The sequence below is a fragment of the Chelonoidis abingdonii genome, chromosome 3 (assembly GCF_003597395.2).
Source record: "Chelonoidis abingdonii isolate Lonesome George chromosome 3, CheloAbing_2.0, whole genome shotgun sequence".
Lineage (NCBI taxonomy): Eukaryota > Metazoa > Chordata > Testudines > Testudinidae > Chelonoidis > Chelonoidis abingdonii.
Genome location: NC_133771.1, coordinates 18,857,135 through 18,884,332, shown reverse-complemented (window position 1 = coordinate 18,884,332; position 27,198 = coordinate 18,857,135). Strand labels below are relative to the sequence as shown.

At 39.9% G+C, this 27,198-nt stretch overlaps 1 protein-coding gene across 1 annotated transcript in view; it reads right to left on the bottom strand.

Moving 5' to 3' along the window:
- ATAD2B (ATPase family AAA domain containing 2B) overlaps positions 1–27,198 on the bottom strand; it is a 155,089-nt gene that overhangs the window by 18,433 nt on the left and 109,458 nt on the right. Inside the window, exons 24-25 of the mRNA XM_075063634.1 lie at positions 24,241–24,378; positions 484–1,185 (exon numbers count right to left, since the gene is read on the bottom strand). Of these exons, the coding sequence (XP_074919735.1) occupies positions 484–1,185; positions 24,241–24,378 (840 nt within the window). The remainder of the gene's footprint in view (positions 1–483; positions 1,186–24,240; positions 24,379–27,198) is intronic.

Sequence of the window (27,198 nt, the reverse complement as noted above, 5' to 3'; positions counted from 1 at the left end):
ACTACTCTCAACCTGATTTCATCAAAATCCTTCAAATCTGCAATATGGAAATCCTGTAAGATTACGTACTTTCTATATTTTATTGAAGTAAAACCCGAAACAGTGACATTGTAAATGCCTGGATCAGAAAGCACTATGAACCCACAACATACTAAGTCCCATACAAACAGTGTGAGGAATTTAAAAAACATTATTTTCAGTATCACAAAACGTTACCTGTATATTTGCAGTCTCCCCACAGAAGCCATACAGAAGCACATAAAACATTGTCGGTACTGAGGTAGACTTATTTATCTAATGAAATATGACCAAAAATGACGTTTAACTCAGGGTGGAATTGTGTTATAAGAGTATTAGATGTTCAAAATGTTCAGGTTGCAGTTCACAAAACACATTACTCACTTGCTATTGCAACAAAGTATACCCATCTGTATTTACTTTAGCATTGATCTTAGTACTAGACATACTGAAAACAAACCATACCTTCATCTGGTTCAATATCTTTAGTCTCAATGTCCGTGCTGCTCATTGGTGTCTTTTCATTATTGCTGTATTGTTGTACTTCAGTATTAGACTGTTTCACCAAATTAGCTCCCTGATTTTCACCAGAAGCGTCTGTTTTTTCCTTTGGCTGATCTTCAGACACAGCTTTTTGCTCATTACGAGGCACATCATCATCGTCACATGCTGAAACATCAACTGGTTCTGATTTACCATTCTGACATTCTGGAACAGGTATCCCCTCTAAGCTGTGTGCAGATGTCTCACCATTCACACAGTCCCACTTAGACGGAGACTCCTTCCTTGATTCCTTTTCAGCATTCACAGTAAGACTGTCATTTACTAACAGGGATTCATTTGAACTCTCTTCTTCTGTTGATGCAAAACTGTTTTCTTTTCCTACTGTCCCATTGTTAAGTCTCTGTTCTGCATCTATATCCATGATATCACAGGAGGACTCATCATTTGTCATAGACAGATCTCCCATTTCCTCTCCATTCTCCTCAATGCAGTCTGTGCTGATTTCTAGCTCCCCATTCTCCAGCAGCTTCCTGCCCTCCCCATGATTTTCATCATCAGCAAATTTTGCATCATCTTCATCTTTCTTCAAATTGTTGACTTTTCTCTTTTTAATAATGCCTTTACCCCACTGTGAACGTCGTCTTGATTTCCTCCTTATTCGAACTGAATTGGAAGAGACAGAAAACATGTCATTTTTAAAAGCACATATATCTGCAACACATGGGTTAGGATAATTGACTACAAACTAACGACACCCACCATTCTCAAACTTTCCACAGCTGGGGATTTTCAAATTAGCATTGAGCTAATTCTGCTCCCATTGAAATCAACAGCAAAACGAACTCCCACTGGCTTCAATGAGAGCAGAATCAGGCCAATGCTGATCACTTCTGAAAATCCCACCCATCATGGATATTTTACACTAACCAAGTGTGCAGGAAGCACTAATTAAATTAATCGGTAAGGCCACTCCTCTTTCCTTCTTCACATTCCTCATGAAAACCCACTTCTACTTAGACCATTAAACATCAAACAGACAACTGTGGGATGTAGAATTTGAGGAAAGCCAATTTTACTTCACTTTTTTTTAAATCTTCAGATGACTTGGAACTATTATGTTGTGCAAGAATTAAGCTGCATAACCCCATGACCTTGTTCTCCCTCCAACTGTATGCTTTGTTTCAAGTCAGATTATATATTGTCTGGGATGGGGCAGTCTCTTCTAAGTGTGTATACGCATTCTGTCTAGGAACCCCAATCTCAAAAGGGGTTTTTGGTTATGTTCCTGATATAAACTTCAAACAATAGCTCAGGAAGAGTATTCACCTGTAATGTTGAATTTCAGCATATCTTATAAGATGATGAGAAAAAGTGTATTTTAGTAGATTGAGCAAAAGACAGATAGATGGGAACTGCTGGATTCCAATTTCTGCTACGATACAGATTACTTATGCTCTTAGGCAAGTTATAACCACTTTGAAAGAGCTTTTCCATCTAAAAATGGAGGCTGCTATACTTAAAGTGGTCACACCTGTTTTCTCTGGAAAGACACTGCCAGCACAAATCAGCATTAACAGGAAGCTCTCTCAAAGTTACAGTCTTTCAAAATGAAAGGAACTAAGTCCACTAACTATACCTACCCACCTCACCAGGTCAGTTATGAAAATCAGTGTTCACAAAGTTGCTCTGAAGATGCTAGTACCATGTGAGTGCTGCGCATTAAATGACAAGAGGTCAGAGAAACATAACTAAATGTAATGTTGAGAATGTCTTCCCTGAAAGTGCCACTTAATCTGATAATTTAACTAGTTTCAAGACTTTACTAACTACAATATTAATAAAAAATGTCTAACGTTTTAGTTTAAAAAGTTCTTAAAAGGACACATTCACCTTGAAAATTATATTTTAGGGAAGTGGATTGGACAGAAGAACTTGTGGATCTAAAGGCAGAGGAGGCCTGGAATTACTTTAAGTCAAAGTTGCAGAAACTATCAGAAGCCTGCATCCCAATTTATAGGCAAGAATTGTAGACCAAGCTGGATGAGCAAGCATCTCAAAGAGGTTCTTAAGTAAAAGCAGAAAGCCAACAAGGAGTGGGAGATGGGAGTGATCAGCAAGGAAAGCGACCTTATTGAGGTCAGAACATGTAGGGATAAAGCGAGAAAGGCCAAAAGCCACGTAGAGTTGAATTTTGGCAAAAGAATTATTAAAACCAATAAAAGTTTTAAGCCTATAAATAACGAAAATAAAAAAAAAAAGAGAATGGACGCTAAACATAAGATAGGAGTGGAGGGTTAAACATAACATACGCATGTCAATATCTAAACAATAGTCTTGCCAATCTTTATATGAGGAGCTTAGGAATAATGGTGGATGACAACGGAATGAGAATGTGGAGTGATGATTACACATCCGAGGTAAAGCCAAACTTTGAACGACTTAATGGACTAAATCGGGGCCGGATAATCTTCATCCAAGAATATTAGGAGGACATGAGCCACAGCCATTAGCCCATGAGATTTTATGATTGTAAACTCAGGTTTTACTAAGAGAATTACTAACATAGTTCCATTTTTAATAAAAGAGAAAAATGATCCACGTAACTACAGGCTGTTAGACTAAACTTAAGTATGAAGTTTGGAAAAAATTTGAAGAAAGTACGTCTACCCAAGCATGGTACGTGGTAATTGGGACAAATCACACTGGTTTTACAAAGGTAGATCATGCCAAACCAAACCTGATCTCTTCTTTGGATGTAAACAGATTTTTAGAAAAGAAATGCAGGGATCTAATTTACGATCGATTTCAGTAACTATATCAGTCCATACTGGATTATTAGCTAAAATAAAGGAATGGGATCAATTGAAATGACAAGGTGGAATAACGAATGGTTAAGGGAGATAATGGTTTTACTGAAAGGCAGAACTGTCAGGCTAGGGAGTGTCTAGTGGTATCTCAGGATCGGTTTTGGGACATATGTATTTATCTTTTATTACTGACGTTGGCCAAAAGTGGGATGCGTAATGTCTGTATGAAAAAAGCTGGTATATTGCATACAGAGAAGACGGATATATACTGGAAGTCTGGGATGACCTTGTAAATCGAGTAAAGTAATAGGAGAATTTAAATGAAAGTGCAAGGTTATGCACTTTAGATATAAAAGAATTTTTGTTATAGTGGATACCATCAGTGAAGTAACAGGGGAAAAACCTTGGAGTATTGGTGATCAAGGAAATATGAGCTGCCTATGTCTGTGGCTAATAAAATAACGGCGTCTTTCGGCATCAGGGCAACGTATTTACATAGAATAAGACTTAGATCATTATACAACAATGGTGAGACCTCATCGGATACCTGGCTTGCATTACCTGCGGTTCCCTTTTAAAAAGGATCAATTCCAATCTGGACTCGTACAGAGAAGGGCTACTAGGTGTACTCCAGGAATAGAAAACCCACCTTCTTGAAAGCACCGACAAAAGCTTGCTTGTACCTACCAAAAATGAACTGAGCGAGAGAATAGATCTCTCTTATAAATATATCAGAAGATAATACCAGGAGCGAGGAGAAATTTAAGATCATTACCGATATGGACACAAGAACAAATGGATATAAACTGGCCATCAGGAAGTTTAGACTTGAAACTAGATGAAGGTTTCTAACCATAAGAGGAGTGAAGTTCTGGAACAGCCTTCCAAGGGGAGCAGTGGGAGCAAAAGACATATGTGGCTTCAAGACTAAGCTTGATAAGTTTATGGGGAGGATGGTATGATGGGATAGCCTAATTTTGCCAATTAATTGATCTTTGACTATCAGCGGTAAATATGTCCAATGGCCTGTGATGGGATGAGATCTGAGTTACTAAAGAGAATTCTTTCCTGGGTGTCCGTCTGGCGAGTCTTGCCTACATTCTCAGGGTTTAGCTGATCATCATATTTGGGGTCAAGAAGGAATTTTCCTCCAGGAAGGATTGGCAGAGGCCTGGGGGGGTTTTGCCTTCCTCTGCAGCATGGGGCATGGGTAGGGTGACCAGATCACCACACTAAAATATTGGGACACATTGGCCCCGCCCACAGTCCACCCCTGCTCCCCCCAGGCTCCGCCTCCACTCTGCCCCAGGTCCCGCTCCCTTCCACACTCAGCCCTTCCCCCCCCACCCCACCCCCGGCTTGCCACGTCCCTCCTCAGTCCTCCACCCACTGCTCGCCTTCCCACCCGCCACTCATCCCTACAGTGCCGACTTCCCCTCTCCCGGGTGTGTGCTCGCCCACCCCCTGCCTCTTTCCGCCCCTGCACCGACCTCACCTCGCCCCTGTTCCACTCCCTTCCCCCAAGTCTCTGCCCCTGCCCTGCCTCTTCTCTGCCTCCTCCCCTCAGCGTACCCACTCCTCCCTCCTAGAAAGCGCTAAGCGCTGCCAAACAGCTGTTTGGCAGTCGGAAGTGCTGGAGGGGGGTGGAGCTGGTGGGAAGGGAGGAGGAGACAGCGAGGAGGAAAGAGCTTGGCTGCAATTTTTCCCCGTGGGTGCTCCAACTCCGGAGCACTTACAGAGTCAGTGCCTCCCTCTTGCTGCCCTCCATACATTGATCAGGACGCAGGAGAAAGGGTTAAATATCGGGACAGTCTTGATTTTTATCAAGACATCTGGTCACCCTAGGCATGGGTCACTTGCTGATGGATTCTCTGCACCTTCAAGTTTTTAAACCACAATTTGATGATTTCAATAGCTCGGACATAGGTTAGGAGTTTGACACAGGAGTGGATGGGTGAGCTTCTGTGGCCTCCGTTGTGCAGGAGGTCAGACTAGATGATCATAATGGTTCTTTCTGACCTTAAAGTCTATGATTCTACCTGAAAAGTGTATATATACTATTATTATGAGTAACCTCTAAGAATACTAGAGTTGAAAGAGTTTTGAAAAAAAATAAAACAATCTCCCCACTTAGTTTGTTTATTCAACAGCACTTTCTACACAGTCAGTTTCACAGTATTGTTAATGATCAGCTGCATTCGTATCATGCACAACTTTGGTGCAGTTTGTATACACTTCTCCAGGTTCTGCAAGAAGGCATTCACCAATAATAGAAGCAGAAAAATTCAAACTGAAGGTGCTGAAGCAAGTGTATACAGAGACAAAGCTCCACTTTCGGGGGACTCCAAATATGCTTGCTCTCAAGGCCTACTCAAAAAGATGGTCTAGGTATACTTGGTCCTGCCTCAGAATGGTGGGGTGGAGGAGGAGGGACTAGATGATCTCTTGAGGTCCTTTTGGACCTATATTTTTATGGTTCTATGACCCTTACAAAGTACAACACGGAGGCAGAAACCATACAACAATTCTTTAAAGGAATTTTCAAATAGCAGAGGACTTACTTTTTAAAATGTTCTCCATCAGAAAGTTGAATTTTTAAAAAAACAATTTAAAACAAAAAAAGCACAGTTCCTTTAATGTCGGTTCTTTGCTATAAGTAAAAGATAAATATTTAATCATCTCCCAATTTCTATATCAGATGTGGTCAGTTTACCAGTATAATACAATTTTTCTGTCAGCACTGTAAACTCATCCTGGGATCAGAGCCCATGATTCAAATACTTAAGCACATGCTACATTTAGGCATGTGAGAAATCCCATTAAAATAAATGACATTATTCATGTGCTTACAATTAGATGCGTTTAGTGCCTTGGAGAATCAGGGCCAGAAAGTCTAGCTGGGTTCTTTCCAGTTAGTGCATCATCACCATAATAGAAGTTCAAGACCAAACTAGGCCTTGCCACATCTATGCAAGCTTAGCTTCATAGGTGTAACTAACTGGGGACCTAGTGATCAAAAGAAGTGATTCACAAGAAAAATTCCTCTCAGGCCCTCTTTTTAAGCTGTATTGTCTTTTATTGATAACAAAAAAACAGAAAAAAACTTATTTTCGTCATTAAAGCAGCACACACAGAGAGAACCAATCTGTTGAATAAGACACTGCATTTTTAAAGAGAGAGTTACTTCCCATAGAAGAAGTGCTTTTATGTTGCAATACTGACAATAAATAATAAATAAATAAATAAATAAATAATAGGAGATATACCCATTCCCTAGAACTAGAAGGGACCTTGACAGGACATCAAGTCCAGCCCCCTGCCTTCACTGATTTTTGCCCCAGATCCCTAAGTGGCCCCCTCAAGGATTAAACTCACAACCCTGCATTTAGCAGGCCGATGCTCAAACCACTGAGCTATCCCTCCCCCCAATATTATTTCCAATTTAATACCATCACTGAGAAATTAAAAATAAAAAATTGATGGTATTTGGCAACATACATTATACAGTGGGAGCCCTTCTTGCTGACTGTATTAATTATAACGATAGCACAGATCAAAACAATAATCCAGTTATGTTGCCTTCTATTCACTTTAGTCACCCAAAACATGGCTAAATCTGTACTCCTTTCCTTCCTTCCCAAACTCTCCTCACTTCTCACTTTGTGGTCTAGATCACTAAATCTTGTGACTTGGATGTTGTCTTTAACTCTGGCATTAACTTAGACGAGGGGTAGTCTATTTTTTGTCAAGGTCCAAATTTCTTGCTCAAGGTATAGTCAAGATCAGACTCCAGAGAAAATAATAAAAAATAATAAGTAAATAAAAAGATTTCAGGGTCCATTCAAAAGAACCTGGAAATCTGGATTTGGCCCACAGGCCACCCATTGATTATCCCTGGCTTAGACCTAGACATGTAAACCAAGCAGTGACCAAATCTTGCTCCATCTTCCTCCGCACTCTCTAAGATCCAGCCCTTTTCCTCTATCCATGTAGCTAGAACTCTCTCCAGACTGTTCTCATCCTGACTGCTGCAACCTCCTCCTGTCACGTTTTCAAGACCCCAGTTCAGGTCCACTGAAAACATTACTGCTAAGATCATTCTCCTGATCTGTCAAACTGACCATGCCACCCCTCTCGAGTCCATTCATTCATTGGCTTTCCCTTTTTTCACCTGGTCAAAAATGTGCTTCCATGGCTTACTTTTAAGGCCTTTCACAGCTTGGATTCTCCATACTAATCTATTTTATTTTATTACATAGCGCCCCACTATCAATGCTAGCCTTTACTGCCCGTTTGTCAACTTCTCTCACAAGAACTTTGTGTTATCTTCCATGCTCCCCTTTATGCATGTGATGCCATCCTCGAATTAGTTTGTAAGGCGATTGCCTTGTCCCATCTACAAATTTCTCCTTAAGATCGCTATCTACTGCTATGCTTACAAGTAACGGCCAAATGATAACAGCAAAGTAGATGGCCAGTTGTTGCTACATAGATTAATCTTATTTCTTTATACCTTATTTTCTATATGAAAACAATTAACTGATTCAAAATCATCTGCCTGTGCATGGAGCCTATGTCCTACACGACTATGACTTCATGATTCTCCAGACTGAACAAACCCAATTTTTTCAATCTTTCCTCACAGGTCATGTTTTCTAGACCTTTAATCATTTTGTCGCTCTCCTCTGGACTTTTTTCCAATTTGATTTGTCCACATCTTTCCTGATATGTGGCACTCAGAACTGGACACAATACTCCAGCTGAGCCCTTATTAGTGCTGAGTAGAGTGGAAGAATTACTTCTCATGTCTTGCTTATAACATTTCTGCTAATAAATGAAAAGTATCAGAGGGGTAGCTGTGTTAGTCTGGATCTGTAAAAGCAGCAAAGAGTCTTGTGACACCTTATAGACTAACTATAGCTGTTAGTCTATAAGGTGCCACAGGACACTCTGCTGCTTTTACATGATTTTGTTAGTTGTTTAAAAAAGCCTCATCCACCTCTTTTTCCTCATTAGGTGGTCTATAATAGACCCCTACCTGGCATTACCTTTGTTTTTTACTCCTTTTATCTTTTCCCAGAGACTTTCAACAAATCTGTCTCCAATTTCCATCTCAACCACAAGACAAGATCTCCTCTTTTTTTTCCCCTTGCCTGTCCTTCCTGAGCAACCTGTACCCTTCTATACAAATATTCCAGTCACGGGTATTATCCCCCAAGTCTCTCATGCCAACTGTGATATAGCTGTGTTTATTCACCAGTATTCTAGTTCTTCCTATTTATTCCTTATACTTATTGCATTAATATACAGATATTGATTTGATTTCCCTCCATGTTCCCTCTTGCCCCTGCTATAAGTGCCCATGCTCCCCCACAGATTCCGGCCCTTCACCAGGTCTCCATGTTTTTGACTTACCTGTGGGCTTTTGTCTCCTGCCTCCATCAAACCTAGTTTAAAGCCCTCCTCATTAGCCAGTTTGTATCCAAAGATACTCTTCCCTTTACTCAACAGGTGACCCCATCTCTGCTCAACAGTCCTTCCCCCCCAGAACAGCACCCCATGGTCAAGGAAGCCAAAGCCCTCCTGGTGACACCATCTGCATAGCCATGCATTCACCTCTAGGATGCATTAGTCTCTGCCTGAGCCCCTACCTGTGACCAGAAGAATTGAAGAGAACATCACTTGCACCCCCTAGCTGGTTCACCTTTACTCCCAGAGCCTGCTAGTCATTTCTGATCTGCTCAGGGCATACCCTGCAGTATCATTAGTGCCTATATGAATCCATGGGGTAATAGTCAGAGGGTTGGATGATTCTTGACAATCCATCTGTAACATCTCAGATGCAGGCCTCCCAGGATGTTACATCAGGATGACAGAAGGGTGCCTCCGACCCCTTGGGAGTGGTGGCTGCTATCCTCCCATACCTTGGGGTACACAGCTTCTCCTCCTCCATCTTTGCAGGCAATTTCTCATCCCTTACTGCCAGGTTAGAATAACTGTTTTTCATCACTATAGTCAGAAGGTTGGGAGCAAGGATGGAGCATGGCCTGCTGCCTGAAGTAACCAGCAGCCAGTCTCCTCCCCAGGATAGAGCCATAGCCTCCCACCTCAGAAGTAAGACAGCTGTCTTCTCTAGCTAGATAGCGTCCATATGAATATTCTCAATGAATTCCTTGTGTGCATGGATGCTCTTCAGCCTAGCCACCTTCTCCTCTAGCTCTCTCAACCTGCTTTCTGAGAGATTTCACTAGCAGGCACCTTTCACACTGGATGATTTCCTCAGCCTGGTTTTCTATGAAAGGGAATGCAGGCCACAGTCTACAAATCCACACCAAGATCTGGACAGAGGCATCCATAGCCAGGGTCTTTGTCTGGACACAGGTGTGCGTGGAGGAGAGAGGAGCAGCACTGACACTGGCAATGTGGCCTTTCCTAATCATAGCAATTATATTGCAACTCCTTCTTCCCGTTTGCTGTCCCCGGTTTGCTAGTTCCTCTTGGTCGCTTAGCCTCTGACTTTTAAAACCTTCTGTCATATGGCATACCAACCCCATCGTCAATCACACTGGGGGAGTGTGATCTCAAGGTTGACTGAAGCTGACCAAAAATGATCTAGGGAACAAAGGCTCAAACAGTCCCTAAACACACAATCCCAACTGACACGGTAACTTGAAGTAACCCAAAAGAGAAAGAAAAACAACAAATCACCAAACAAGCTCACTCACCCCAAGATTAGAAGAGAAGATTGAACGGGGATATGGTAACAGTCTTCAGGTATACAAAAGGTTGTTATAAAGAGAAGGGTGATAAATTGTTCTCCTTAACCACTGAGAATAGAAGTAGTAATGGGCTTAAATTGCAGCAAGAGAGATTTAGATTAGACATTAGGAAAAACTTCCAATGTTTAACTACCCTTACAGATAGGAACAAATTACCTAGAGAGGTTGTGGAATGTTCATGATTGTCTAAACCGTTCTTAAAAACCTCCAAACACCTGTCAGGGATGGTATAGATAATACTTAGTCCTACCTCAGTGCCAGGGACTGGAATAGCTGACCTGTCAAGGTCCCTTGCAGTCCTACATGTCTATGATTCTACCCATCAGCCCCACTCTCTCCATCAATAATTATTCTACCCATTCCCTTGTTATCTAAACAATTGCACACCTTTAAAAAAAAAAAAACTGTTTACTATTATACATAGCAAGAAGCTTGATGTTCTCATAATTTTCAAATTCTTTAAATTGATACCGAAATTCAAAAAGCTCCATAAAAGTGCACTGGGTGGGTGATGATGCTAAATTACGTTGATGAAAATAATAGTCTATGAGTCTATATTTATATTAATACATATATATGTGCATGGATTACTACACACACACACAGTCTTACCTCTGCTTTATTAACAAACTGTTCTCAGCCCAACACTAATTAAGATTATTTTTGTCTCTGTTTCACATGAGGGGGAAAGTTCAGTCACCATTCAGTTCACAGATTTTTGTTTCCATTTTATTTTACAAACTTCTAATGAAATGAATGGGCAACACGCATGACAAGACATAGAACATGAACAAATATTCTACAAGCTTTGCGTGATGACAACTTATTGTATAGGATATAACCTAGTGCGGAAAAATATTTGATTTTATTACAAGTATATGGCCCTTAAGGTCCTACAAAAATGACCTGTAGTAATATAATAGCTTAAGCTTACACAGCACTTTTACAAATACACTATACAGACTAAGAATGACATCACACACCACTGAAATGTAGCAAGATGTGGATTGGGAAAATCCAACTCTCCCTTAGTTCCTTCACCAATACAAAATCCAGGTGTTACAGGATTCTCTAGTAGTGGGAAATGAGGGCAGATCACTGAATCTCTATGGACAACAAATCTAGAAGAAACACATTCACAGTAAGGTAAGTAACCATATCTTTGAGTGCTTGTCCATATATATTTATACATTCCATTGTTGGTAACTCACAAGCAGAGACCAAAGAGATTAGCTGAACAATGATTGTAAGACAGTCATGTCAATGAGTACATCAAATATATTGATGTTGTTACTACGGAATAATATTGGATAAATGTGTACACTAAACTCCAAGTAGCTGTCGTACATACCTCTACTATTAAAATTTTTCTCAAAAATGCTACAAGGGCTGCTTGAGCAATCACAGAGTGGGCTGTAACCCTCAATGGTAAATCTAAATTGGCTATTTAATAGCACAATTTAACGCATTCAGAAATCCAACTAGAAAGTGTCTGTTGATATAACCTGTCCTTTCACCCTATATCCATAACCTACAATCAATCCAGGGGACATCCTAAATGGCTTAGACCTGTTCAGGTAGAAGGAAGGTGTCCTAATTACATCTAAGTTATGAAGTTTAGCTTCCTCCTTGCATTTGTTGGAACATGGATGGGGGAAAGAAGACAGACAGATATATCATTTGGTTGAGACGGAAATTACAGACTCTCTTAAGCAGGAACTTCAAGTTAGGTCTCAAGGTCACCCTATCTTTATGAAATACCATGTATGGAAGTCCTGTCATGCGTGCTTGTATCCCCCCAGCTTCTAGCAGATATCTCTGCTACAAAAACGGCTACTTTGGCGGATAAATTAAACAGGGAACATGTAGCTAGTAGCTCAACAGTTGGACCCATCATCAACCAGTCAGTACAATGTTGAGATCCCAAGGAGGAGAAGACCTTGAACTGGGGGAATATACCTGCATAAGGCCCTCCATGAACCCAGCTACTGTAGAGTGTGAGAAGGTCAAATGTTCCTGAATTGGCAGATGGAAAGCTGAGATGATTGCTAGGTGGACCGTCAAAGAGCTCACAGATAGTCCAGAGATTCTTACCAATAGAAGGTATTCTGATATTTCAGGTATCTGAACCTGACAAAGAGATAACTGATGGTGGTATGCCTAGACTGCATCTCTTCCACTTAGAGTAATCAAGCCTCAGAGTCCACAGGTCAGGTCCACAGATGTTAAGCAGCCAGTATCCACGCCAGGAGGTTCAGGGAAGATGGACCCAAATGGAGAATCTGCAGCATCTTTGGAATACCACATTGGGTTGAAGAGGCAACTGGATTGGAGGTTGAACAGAGAGATTCACTGAGATTTTGAAATAAACAACCTTGCCTTGCCTGGTGCTATCATGATCATTCTGGTGGAGTCCTGCCTGAGAGTTCTGATAACTATCAAGATTAGAACAATGGAATCAGATGGTAAGCATATATTAGACCCAGGGACCAGGGGATCAGGAATGTGTTGGAGGAAGATCCTTGACTCTGCCCTGATCTGGAACAGAACCTGTGACTTTTTTTTTTGGTCTTTGATGGTGTTCCAGGTCTATGTCTGTTTGACCATGCCTGTCGAATGTATCTTGAATAATGGTATCTTTTACTGACCACCCATGGTCACTTTTAAACTGTCTGCTTCAATACCGCTGACATGGTCAGTACCAAAGGAGGTACCCTTTACTACTGATAAATACTAGTGAGTCTAGTACTGAAGAAACTATAAGGTCTCAACACAGTATAGGATTTCAGTATGGAGTAAGCCAGTATTTTGGTAGGTACATAGAAAAAGCGTTGGTACCGGGGCCTCAGTGACAAGAGGTTGGAACCAAGTAATTTCTGAGGTATTGATGATCTGCATATGCAGACTAGCCAGCGGGAATAATCTGAGGATGAGTGCTCAGGATTTTCATCCCTAACCACTCCAGGGTCTGAAGAGGAATGCACTGGCCTCCTCAAAAAGAGTGACTTCAGGTGAAACTCTAGTCTTGAGCTCTCCAAGAACAATTTACAAATGGCACATCACTGAGATATAATAAGCATTTTGTGTGCCCATTTTTAAGAGGCATTAGTGTCTCTCATGAAGGGCAGTTTCTAAAGCCAGAGATTTGTGTTCAGTTATGACTGGTCCCAGTGCTGGTAAAATTTCAGACAAAGAAGAAAAAGTTTCTTCTTCTTAGATATCAAAAATATTTAAGGTTAACCCTACTGACTAAATACCTGTCTATTTACAATACAATTGATAGACCATACAGCAGGCAAGAAGCTCGGACACTGCAAGCTGCAACTCGTAGCCAGTGATAAGGAACTAAGGAACAGTTGGGGATAGCCCAAATCCGATATGCTCTTGAGTGGGAGAGACAAGGATATCCAGCGCACTGATGCAACCCCAATGAACACTGCTGGCCAGAACAATCTGAATTTGAGTTCACAGGGGGCATACAGACCAAAAGCAGAATATATATAGACAAGTATTCAAAAGATGAACCTGACTTCTCTTACTCAAGAAGGGAGATAGGAAACACAAATATATAATCCTTTCATAATTTAGCATAAACCTTCTCCCATTCCAATCATTATATATCATTACAATAGTTAATTTTGGGATAGGACAGAGACACAAAAATTAAAAAGAAAAATTAGGCCAATTAAAAGAGAATGAAAACAGATTAATTCTATCTGTGGAGTCCAGTTACACACAGTCAATCTATACGGTCCAGAAACTTAGTACTCCTGTTGAGCATCTCCGTAAGTGGTAGCTATTACAAGTGTTGACATGACTAGCCAATCCAGTTGGCTCTTCAGACCCACTAAATACCATCCTTCATATAGCAATAATGTGAGGTAATTATGAACAACTGCAAAGTACCGCCTTTTACTTTAAGTTTATTAAAAAAAAATCCAGACAGATGTTTCAAATCATTGGCTAGAAGAGAATGTTGTGAAGTCTTTACACTGCAAGACTGGTTTCTCTGTCAAAAGGAGAAATAAAAATTAATGATAAACAGAACCAAATAACATGGTTCAGAAAATAAAACATGCAAAAAGAAAAAGGTGGAAAACCAAATTACAGGTAGAAAGTCAAAAAACATCCTGTAACAATGTACAGCAACCTTTAACGCAATACTTTACACAGTTTAATGCATAGCAATCAGATACTTTGTTTACCATCTTGTACTAATACATGCAGTGTTCATGGTCAAAATGCTGATTTGAGTATAAACCTTGTGAATTCAGAAAAACTCACTTGCAACAGAAAAGGCTTTTCTTCAGTAGTCCTGTTCCTGGCCTAACATAAATGTTACATGGCTGGTGATCAGAATGTTTACAGACATAGGAAGAGACTTCTCATACAAAGGGCTGGTCCACACTAGGGGAGGGGATCGATCTAAGATACGCAACTTCAGCTACGTGAATAATATAGCTGAAGTCGAAGTATCTTAGATCGAGTTACCTACCGTCCTCACGGCGTGGGATCAATGTCCGCGGCTCCCCCGTCGACTCCACTACCACCATTCGCGTTGGTGGAGTTCTGGAGTCGACAGGAGCGTGTTCAGGGATCGATATATCGCATCTAGATGAGACGCGATATACCAATCCCTGGGAAATCAATTGCTACCCGCCGATACGGCCGGTAGTGAAGACGTACCCAGAGAGGCTGAATAGGTTGGGACTATTTGAGTTAGGTAAGAGACAAATATGAAGGGTGTTGAGAGAGACGTGTACAAAAGAAAAAAATACAGAAAAGATAATTCAGAAGCTCTCATTGGCTTTATCATAACACAAACCAAAAAGATTCGATTAAACTGAATGGCAGCATATTTAAAAAGAACAAAAAAAAATTTTTTATACAATCCATAAGTGGTTTATGGAACTCATTGCCACCAGATACTGAGAACAAGAGTTTAACGAGATTAAAGAAGCAACTAGAGAGTCAAGAGTAACAAAAACATCCATAGTTTCATTACATAGAATTTTTTTTTAAAAATCAGATGCTATAAAAGCCTAATTCTTAAAGGCTTAACTAATATAGTTAAGAAGTTTGCCTAAAAAATCAGCAATATATGATTGTCAACTGTGGGATTTCTTGCACCTTACTATTAAACATCTGTTTCTAGGTCATGTCAGAGACATGAAATTGCTCTAAATGGAACACTGCATGTCAATTCTTTTATGTTCCTAATACAAAACTCTGTATGGTATGGTCATGATCTACGGCAGTTGTCTGAGCTCAGGCTAGAAAACCAGGGACTCCCAACTTCTAATTTCAGATAGTAACTGCATCTGCAGGCACTACTCAAACACTCAATGTCAGTAATACTTACCTCTACCTCATTATAAGATTGTTTTGAGGATTAATTAGTGTGTGTAACTCACTTTGAAGTATCAGAGGGGTAGCCGTGTTAGTTTGAATATGTAAAAAGCGACAAAGAATCCTGTGGCACCTTACAGACTACCAGACGTATTGGAGCATAAGCTTTCATTGGTGAATACCCACTTTGTCTGTTAGTCTATAAAGGTGCCACGGGACTCTGTCGCTTTTTGAAGGTGAAGATTTTTTTTTAATGGTTTAAAAAGTTCTCTCTAAAGTTCAGGAGGCTTGTCAACTAAACCACCCCCGTAAGAGGCTGTGTGATCTATGATTTGAAATGAAGCAATATAGCAGAGATCTATATGGCTGGGTCTACACTTCTTGCCCACAATTGTTTTACTTTTGTTATGCTATCATCACTGCACTTCTGTTAGAAGCAGCAACACTTGGAACACTAGCCTGACAAGGCATCAGCAGCTACCAGCATTTTAACCAGTGTCAGTCATCTTAACCCTTCAGTTCCAGGTGACAGTTAAAATGCCATCAGATACTGGTGCTGAAATTCCAGAGTAAACAGTGTAGATTTTGGTCCCAAATGCAGAAACTGGTTAGAATTGTCAAAAATATTGGGCAGCCAGTCTTCCCTCTCCTCCCTCAGGCTCTCTCGCATGTTTTACAGTCGCTAGTCAATGCTAGTTAACTTCTGCTAAGCAGTCAGAAGTCATCACAAAGAAAATGGAAAGGAAACTGAATAAATGGAATTTGAGTGGAGGGAGTGAGAATGAAAAGAGGATGAGAAATGAAAATAGAATTTTTTTCTTTTTAACATTGCTATAGAAAAATTGTCACCATCCAAAAACAAACAAAAAAAAAAACACGCAGAAGAGCTCTCTTTACCCTTCCATTTGAGGGTTAACAGACATCAAAACTTAGGTCATTTGTAAATACTGGTGAAGACTAATCTATCCAAAGCCACAGCTTTTACTTAAATAATACACTAAACATTGGTTTTATTCAGGAAGTACTGTTTCCCCCCAGTCATTTCCTTGGTTGGTCTCAGCAACAGGCAACTTCACAGACAGCATGGCTTACTCTAGTAGGATAAAGTCAGTAATATGTTTCTCCTATTATTTTTACTTGCTGTGAAATAAATTTTAATCTGAAGTTTGGAATTTAATTCTGTTTTTAATACTTCACTAGCTTTAAAATAAACCTACAAGAATTTTCCTTCCTGCAATTGTCAAACACGGATAAGACACTCCACATAACAAGCTGTGCAGGTTCTTATGCAAGGAGAACAGCACTTGGTCAGTCTACTCCACCAATTTAATACCGTTCTATTGAATACAGCAAAAAAGCAAATCTTCCCCACAGAGACCATCTGGATGTAATATTGAAGCATCTGACTGTAAGACAGCAAAATAATGTGCTACATGCTCCATCTACTGGCAAGACACAGCAATATGAACTCAGTTTTATTACAGTAACATTGCCATAGTTAAAGGGGAACTTCTAGCTGTTGTAGCCTCAAAAATCTATTTTTAACTGCTTCAGCAGGGACCACAAACCATCAGCACCACTTCTCTGCCTCTCTCTCTCTCTCACACACACACACACACACACACACACACACACACACACACACACACACACGCTCCCTCTCTCTCTCTCTCTCTCTCTCTTTTTCTCTCTCTCTCTCTCTTCCTCCCCCTGGCACACACACACACACACACACACACACACACACACACTCTCTCTCTCTCTCTCTCTCTGTCACTCATGCAATAGCACTGTAAATCCCACTCACGCTTCACTCATGTTACTGGTGTGGTCCCATAAAACTTACACCCAAGTCACATTAGTGTCACCTCCACATAGGGCAAAGTTAGATGCCATGGTGATAAAACACCCTTGAGTCCACATGATCTCTGTCTACACTACATTTTTCTTTGTTGCTAACACAGGTGGATCTGATGAACAAGTTCCCTATTTTGCCAGGGTACAAGGACTCTACACAAAGCTATTTTTAGTAAATATTCTCCATTGGAACTACCAGATTTAATGTGCACAATTGTAAAAACATTGAAAGCTGCCAGAGCCTAGGACAGCCACCAATGTAACTGAACGAGGGGTAACAAACAGTGTTGGGATTTTATATTTTTGGTATTTATTTTAAATTAATTTTAATCTGACACTCCAATGGCCTATTTGCTAGCCAGGACCTCGGAATTGCAATAGCTTCATTTTATAATTGCAATCTCTACTATTTTCTTTTATATATTTAGTAAACACTGGGTTTTGTCTGTATAGACAGCAGAGCTCTAACAGCTTTAGAAAAGGATGAAGAACTTAATATCAAAGAAAAGGCAAGACACAGCCCTCAAAAGTGCTTGTAAAAGATTCTGACCCTACAAAAATATTTTAACCCAAAAAACTGAAGTCTACCCTGCACTTACATTATTGCTTAAGAAATCTGACTCACAGTAAAAAAAAGAAAAATATCATAGAGGCCTGGGTAAGAATGATCCATGGTTTTCAAGGTAATGTGAAGTAGAATTAACTATCAAGTCCAAGTGTGAAAACACTATGCCAGGGATATTATGAAAATACCAACACTGAACTTTACAATATGGATAGTGAGGCACAAGAGAAGTAGCAAACACAATCAGAAGCATACAGTCAAATTTAGCCCTTGGTGTAAACCCAGAGTAACTTTATTTACTTCAGTGGATACCAATATATCAGAAGATAATGTAGTTCATAATAAAGAATAGGCTAAACTGAGCCAAGCTGAAGGCACCTGTCAGTTGGTATTTTCAGGGATGAATATTCAATTCCTATTGGAATAATCCTTTTAAGTCATCTACAGTGTGACACAGCTTCAACCAATGGTAATAAAAGTGGAAGCCACAACTTAGATGCAGCTCACCTGCCTTTTCCACCATGTCATCTAGGGTGACCAGACAGCAAGTGTGAAAAGTCAGGACAGGGAGCGGGAGGATAATAGGTACCTATATAAGACAAAGCCCCAAATATCGGTACTATCCCTACAAAACCGGGACAGCCGGACACCCTAATGTCATCTAACCCCGAGAAACACAATTGCACTGATATAGAGAGAGACCCTGAGCTTTAATCAGTGAGAAACAAGCATTCCAAAATACATTACTAACATTAAAATTAAAAGTATGGCACCAATTTCACAAAGTAATAAATAGGTGAAATCCAAATGATGGCATTTGTGATAAAAAAATGCACAAGTCTTGACCATAAATCTTTATTTGATAAAAACTTCAAATCTTTGCTAAACTTGCTTTAGTAGTAGTTTAGCATAAACAATCCTATCTTTTTTTTTACGATTTTGCAAAGCCATTGAAATATCGGAGGAAAAAAAAGTCTCATAAGAACATAAGAATGGGCATACTAGGTCAGACCAAAAGGTCCATTTAGCCCAGTATCTGTCTACCGACAGTGGCCAATGCCAGGTTCACTCCCTCTGGGGCACCAAACAGGTAATCATTAAGTGATCTCTCTCCTGCCATCCATCTCCATCCTCTGACAAACAGAGGCTAGGGACACCATTCCTTACTCATCCTGGCTAATAGCCATTAACGGACTTAACCTCCATGAAATTATCTAGTTCTCGTTTAAACGCTGTTATAGTCCTAGCCTTCACAACCTCCTCAGGTAAGGAGTTCCACAAGTTGACTGTGCACTGTGTGAAGAAGAACTTCCTTTTATTTGTTTTAAACCTGCTCCCCACTAATTTCATTTGGTGACCCCCAGTTCTTGTATTATGGGAATAAGTAAATAACTTCTCCTTATCTACTTTCTCCACATCACTCATGATTTTATCTCTATCATATCCCACTTTACTCTCCTCTTCTCCAAGCTGAAAAGACCTAGCTTCTTTAATCTCACGTCATATGGGATCTATACCAAACCCCTAATCATTTTAGTTGCCCTTTTCTGAATCTCTTCTAGTGCCAGTATATTTTTTTGAGATGAGGAGACCACATCTGTACGCAGTATTAGAGATGTGGGCATGCCATGGATTTATATAAGGACAATAATATATTCTCTGTATTATTCTCTATCCCCCTTTCAATGATTCTTAGAATCCTGTTTGCTTTGTTGACTGCCTCTGCATGGACGTCTTTAGAGAACTATCTATGATGACTCCAAGATCTTTTTCCTGATTTGTTGTAGCTAAATTAGCCTCCATTATATTGTATGTATAGTTGGGGTTATTTTTTCCAATGTGCATTACTTTACATTTATCCACATTAAATTTCATTTGCCATTTTGTTGCCCAATCACTTAGTTTTGTGAAGTTCTCCACAGTCTGCTTTGATCTTAACTATCCTGAGCAGTTTAGTATCATCTGCAAACTTTCCCACCTCACTGTTTACTCCATTTTCCAGATCATTTATGAATAAATTGAATAGGATTGGTCCTAGGACTGAACCTTGGGGAACACCACTAGTTACCCCTCTCCATTCAGAGAATTTACCATTAATTCCTACCCTTTGTTCCCTGTCTTTTAACCAGTTCTCAATCCATGAAAGGACCTTCCCTTTTATCCCATGACAACTTAATTTACATAAGAGCCTTTGGTAAGGGACCTTGTCAAAGGCTTTCTGGAAATCTGAGTACAGTGTGTTCACTGGATCCCCCTAGTCCACATGTTTGTCGACCCCTTCAAAGAACTCTTAATAGATTAGTAAGACACGATTTCCCTTTAATGAAACCATGTTGACTTTCGCCCAACAACTCATTTCTTCTAGGTGTCTGACAATTTTATTGTTTATGACTGTTTCAACTAATTTGCCCAGTACTGACGTTAGACTTACCGGTCCGTAATTGCTGGGATCACCTCTAGAGCCCTTTTTAAATATTGTGTTACATTAGCTATCCAGTCACTGGGTACAGAAGCCAATTTAAAGGACAGGTTACGAATCATAGCTAACAGTTTTGCAATTTCACATTTGAGTTCTTTCAGAACTCTTGGGTGAATGCCATCCGGTCCCGGTGACTTGTTAATGTTAAGTTTATCAATTAATTCCAAAACCTCCTCTAGTGACACTTCAATCTGTGACAGTTCCTCAGATTTTTCTCTCATACAAAAGCCGGCTCAGGTTTGGGAATCTCCCTAACATCTTCAGCCATGAAGACTGAAACAAAGAATCCATTTAGTTTCTCTGCAATGACTTAATTGTCTTTAAATGCTCCTTTTGTATCTCGGTCATCCAGGGGCCCCATTGGTTGTTTAGCAGGCTTCCTACTTCTGATGTACTTAAACATTTTGTTATTATCTTTGGAGTTTTTGGCTAGACATTCTTCAAACTCCTCTTTGGCTTTTCTTATTACATTTTTACACTTAATTTGGCAGTGTTTATGTTCCTTTCTATTTACCTCACATTTGACTTCCACTTTTTAAAGGAAGTCTTTATCTCTCACTGCTTCTTTTACAAGGTTGTTAAGCCACGGTGGCTCTTTTTTAGTTTTTTTTACTGGCGTTTCTTAATTTGAGGTATACATTTAAGTTGGGCCTCTATTATAGCATCTTTAAGGTGAAATCCCTGCAAGCTGCATGGATGTTTTTTAGTCACTGAACCTTTTTGTTTCTGTTTAACTAACCCCCTCATTTTTGCATAGTTCCCCTTTTTGAAAATAAATACCACAGTGTTGGGCTGTTGAGATGTTTTTCCAACCACAGGGATGTTAAATGTTGTTGTTATATTATGGTCACTATTTCCAAGCAGTCCTGTTATAGTTACCTCTTGGACCACCTCCTGCGCTCCACTCAGGACTAAATCGAGATTTGCCTCTCCCCTGTGGGTTCCCATACCAGCTGCTCCAAGAAGCAGTCATTTAAAGCAGTCTCTTCTCCAGTAAGGTTCCCAAGGAGAAGATGTGCACCAACTTGCTTTATAAAAGGATTTATTATTATAGGTTTCATATGACTTATCCCAATTTTTGGCAACTATTCTCTAAATGTTATAAACAAATGTGCTGGAAGAGAAAATTGATAAGGAAGATGTTGCAACTGCATACAAAAAGACTACATCAAAGCTAGATCAACATATATAAAGAAAAACTGAATTTAGTTTCAGCCTTTAAGAAAAAATATGGAACTATAAAGAAAAGTTTTGGTCCCATATAATCAAACTATATCAATCATTTTCTGATATTACTATTAGGTTTCTAAGTCAAGTGTTGCCAAACTTTTTTTGATAGCAAAGACTACCTCATCCTCTAATTTCACTGAGTTATAAATTACAAAACATCCTACTCTGGCTCTAAAATAAATTATTCTCCCTCCATTCAGAATCAGTCTTTTCCAAACCAATCACGCACACACTATCCACATATTATGACAGTCATCAGAAATCTGTAGATGGTACTACGGTTTTCATCTCTCTTCCAAAGGATTTCCTTTCAACAAACAAAATAATCTAGGTAATAGTTAGTCCTGCTTCAATGCAAGGGATTAGACTAGATGACCTATTGAGGTCCCTTCCAGTTCTACGATTCTATGATTATCTTCTGCAATCCGTTTTACCACCACCTCACAAAATCAGTCCTGCCCCACAATCTGCTGCCATTCAAGCTCCCTTGTTCCTTGCTTAGTCTGCTCTTCCTTTGCTTGAAGCTGTCCCCTCACTCCCTTCCCTGCTCCCAACTTTTCTCATGTTTGTTTCTAGGCCTTATTCCCCTCAATTCTTTCTCACTAGTCTCCAGATCCTGTGCCTCCACCTCCTTGACCCTCTTCCCCAAGATACTGGTGGCCCATCCTGGCTATTCATTCAATTCTGGTTTCTTCCTCTAGTTCCCAGATACCTCACCCCAGTCCTGTGCAGCAGCCTAACCGAGCTCCCTTCTTACGACCTAGATTGCCTCTTGCCTGCTCCCAATCTCAACCAGACCCCTAGTTTTCTTCTCTCCCACTCTTCATAGTTTCAGATCTTCCCAAGGACAGTGCCTTGACAACAGCTCAGTTTGCACTTGTATATTGGAGAAGCTGGCAGTTCCTTCAGCTGATGGGTCCTCGCTGTGCCCTTGAGACAACTACCAGTGTGTCACCGATAGAGGGTCAAGAAGAGAGAGGAAGGAAGCAGCAACCTTTTTTTATACAATAGTGACTAGTGGCAGTTGACCCTCCTTTCCACAAGAGTCCTGGCTGGAAATGAAGGAAAGAAACAGCAGCACAGCACCTCAAACACCACCAGGAAACACTCTGTGGACCACAGCGTGGCAATCTGTCACATAAAGACAGAGTGCAAACAATCATGGGCAACCTTCTTGTCTACCTTTATTTGTGCGTAAAGTGTCCACATTTTTCTTTATTCATGTGGCAAAATGAAAACATAGAAAGCAAACTTCTGCTTCCACTCTTTTAGAACATCTCAGACATAAACAATTACTTCGTAGTGCTGATTCTTTAATTCCGTAAACATAGCAATTGAAGGAATGGGCAAGAAACAAGGCCACAAACACAGGCCACAGACTGGAATTATTTGATGCCAAATCTATCCCATACATTTCCAAAACATTTTTTGGTGCCAGGAAGGTAGTATCATTACCATGCCAAAAACATACACAAAGCGGGTGAGGTAATATATTTTAGTGGACCAAATTCTATTGGTAGAAGAAACAAGTTTTCAAGCTACAGAGATCTCTTAGTCAAGCTTATCTCTTCCACCAACAGTTCTTGGTCCAATAAAAGATGTTACCACACCCTATGTGTCTCATACCCTGGGAACAACACTCATGCCTGGACGGTTGCATGCACACAGCCCCTTCCCCCCAAAATACTCTAGAGAAAAAGGAAAGATCAGTGAAGAAATTCCCCACTTTGATCTATGTGAACTTCCCTAAGAAGTTATACAGTTTTTGCTTTAAATATTTATTATTGACTCCAAAGCTGATTCACTAGTCTCAGTGAATTGCCCACACACATTCCCTCTCATATGCCCCCTTATTCTGGTTTGTCAAATAAGCTCACATAGTACAAATTTTATAACCAAGCTCACCGCAGCTCATTTAATTACTTCTATCAGTAAACCACTCAAGAATAGTTAATAGTCCCTATTACCACCTAAACCACATTCAGAAAACCTATACAGCATACCATCAAACACAATAAAATACTTCTGTACTTTAGAATTGATGTCCTGATTCTGCAAGGTGCTGGACAACCTCATCTTCCATTCATTTAAATGAGATGAGTTGAGGGTGCCCATCAGCTTTTAGCACCGGACATTTAAGTTGCTCACAACTGGATCCCTGCAAGCAAAACAAAGCCTATCAACATCCAACATAAAAAAAACTGCTCTGTAGACAACTTAACACAGGAAATATTTACTTTTGTACAAATGTGAAACACAAAAAACTTAAGCTGAAAACCTTCTTAAGATAATTCTAACCACAGAGAAAGATAACTTTTTTTACTTATTTTACACTGAATAAAATATTTTAAAGCTACTGTAATACTTGTATCTTTTTTGCATTGCAAACACAGTTTGAAATCCTGATTTCCACTTCCTTTCAATGGCTGCCTAAGCAACGATTTAATGAAGTTGGAACATGGATGCCTCTTAAAGACACAAGAGCTGTGTGGTTAATGTGGTGGTTCTACAGTGGAAATAAAAAATAAATCACTAACTAAAACAGATATTTTATAGAAAAAATAGTCCTTTTCTAGGTGTGTATCAAATCCATGATCATTGCTCTCTGGACTAGTGATCTCTCTTCAATACAATGTGATCTGAAGTACTCACACGCACATTTATTTGCAGAGTTGTGCCAAACTGCTATTGCATTTTTTTGTTTGTTCCGAAATGCCTCTTCAACTCTAGTTTCTGTTTTCCGTACAGTGGAACCATGAGGATTTATTTGCTCTGCTGTTACTGATAAGCCTGCACATAAAAGATAAGCATACCTATTTAAATAATCTGAGCTGCATAAACCAAACACAGAAAGAAGCCTAAAACATAATATTGCATTAAAAACATAGCAATTAACATATTTAGATGGACATTGCTAAATCAAGATTTAAATGAATAATATTTGCTTTTAGCAGGCAATAGAATTTATTGGACATAAGATCTTAAAAACTGTCAGATCTGTTGTCTTAAGGCTTATCTGCATTTGAAATGCTGCAGCAACACAGTTGTGTAGCACTTCAGTGTAAACACTGCCTACGCCGATGGGAGGGATTCACTCATCAGCGTAAGTAATCTATCTCCCTGAGAGGTGGTAGCGAGATCAACAGAAGAAGCGCTGTCTAGACCAAGGGTTACGTCAGCTTAACTATGTCACTCAGGGATGTAGATTTTTCCCACAACTGAGCAATGAAGCTGGGTCAACCTAACTTTTTACTGTGGATCAAACCTTAGAAATATATGGCTCTTTGTAAGTCACATGATAAGCAACTTTAACAATTAATTCCATATTTTGGAACACAAACCTTATTTTTTTTAATCCAAATTTTCTTGTCCTATCCCAGATTACCTAAATGAAAGTATAAAATCCAAAAGCAACTTCACATTGACAGTTTGCTATTTCTACTTACATTTAATGTAAATATAAATTTGTATTAGCATTTTATAAAGGATTTCTATTCACGACACAATGTTCAACAAAAAAAAGTCTTAGGATTCATTATATTCCCTCAATATATTTGGGGAAAAAACTTTCCACATGAAAAATTAAGATATTTAAATAAAAGTTTACATTATTACTGTATTTTATATTATATAGACACACGCATGCACACTCCCTATTGCAAAGTGTATTTGTTTCACAGTCTACCTGAATCCTCATATCAGTAACAAGTAACAGAAATGATGACTGCTTTTTGCTTTTGCAGCTAACAGTCAGGTATAGTTGATTACATTCTGTGATGTTAGTTAATCCAATATTTTCAGCCATTCTTTCCTTTTTTTTCCCCCAATTCATGGCATCTTCTGCTGTAATGAGCCTATTGCCACATTGTTTAGGTATGTTTTATAAAAGATTCCATAGATACACAGTTAAAGCAATATTTACATAAACATTATGATTTGCTACATACCCACTGCTACGGCACATGCTTTTAATTACACAGGTACATAGACCAAAGGTCCATCTAGTCTAGTGGCATGTCTCTGCTGAGAGTGGCCAGCCCCAGATGCTTCAGAGAAAGGTGCAAGAAACCCCAAAGTTGGCAGCTATGAGATAATTTGTCCCACATGGGAATCTTCATTTAACATCCAATAGTTAAGAGAGTTTCATAAACTCCAAAGCAGTAAGTTTTATATTCCTTTTAAAACTTCTACAAACTATTTACTGCATTATAACTCTGTATATTCCTATTATGTATATCGATGTCCAATGAGTCTATAACGCTAAATTGTTGGTTTCAACAACATTCTGTCACAATAAGTTCCATAGTTTAATTATGCGCTGTGTGAAGTGGTGTTTATCTGTTTTGAATTTGCTGCCTTTCAGTTTCATTGTGTGCAGATTCCAGATGGAGGTGATAGCAGTGTGATACCGTTTGAGACCCTTTCGGAGAGTCTTGGGATGCTATCACTGCTCCTTTAGACCTTTCCGCAATGGAAAGGAAAAGCGTAAGAGATTTCCTAAAGGCCTTCATCCCACCCAGGTAAGGCCAGGGCTCTCCTAATGTCTAGTGCATGCAATATAGCCTGTTATTATGGTGAGGCTTAGGGTAAAAGGTCGGGAAGTGAATCAGTTGATTTATGTGAAAAGACAAGGACATCTTGGGGATGAACTTCTGGTGTGGTCCCAAAAGAGTACTACATAAGGGTGGTGTGCCAGTAGCGCTGTATTTCCCCTATTCTCGCTGAGGCCATCACCACCAGGAAGGCTGTGTGTCAGTGAACAAATAGCCATGAGTTCAAAAAGATAGCCTGGTCAGGCTCTTTAGTACTAAGTTTAGGACCCTTGCTGGAGTAGGATGTCTGGGTTGGGGGAAAATGTTTACTATATCCCTGAGGAATCTATTTGTGGTTGGGTGGGAGAGCACTGAGTACCCTTCTGTTTGTTCATGGAAGGCTGCTATGGCTGCTACATGAACTTTTGAGTGAACTGAGAGATTGTCCTGATTTCTTGAGAGGGTCAGTATATAATCTAAAACAACTGGGAGAGTAGCAGATGTTGGGGAAATTTGTCTGGAATTACACCAGACATGAAACCTGGTCCACTTTTGCAAGTAGGTATGGTGGATAGCCGATTTTCTACTGTGTAGTAACACTGCCTGTGCCTCTGCAGAGCAGGACCTTTCTACGTACTGGAACCATGAAGGAGACAGGCCTTAAACTGGAATATCCACCGGCTGGGACGGAGAGTGCATCCTTTGTTCTGCAAGAGGAGGCATGGACTTGACTGGAGAGAGGTTGGTAGGCATGTTGCCAGTTGTGACAGGTAAGAGTACCACATCTGTCTCAGCCAGGAGGGAATAATAAGTATAACATTTGCGCTCTCTCCATGTTTAATAGTACTTTTGATAGTAAAGGGAATGGGAGAAAAGCGCAGACAAAGTCCTTGTCTCATGGAAGAAGGAGAGAGTGTCCCCTAAGCAGTATTGTACTATTCTTGCCCTGAAGCAGCAGCAGCATGGGCGCTTCTTGTTCAGGTAAGTGGTGAACAGTTCTGTAGTCAGTTCCCCCACCGCCTGAATATGTCATGTAGTATTGCTGAGTTTATCACCCATTTGTGGCCCTATGGGAACT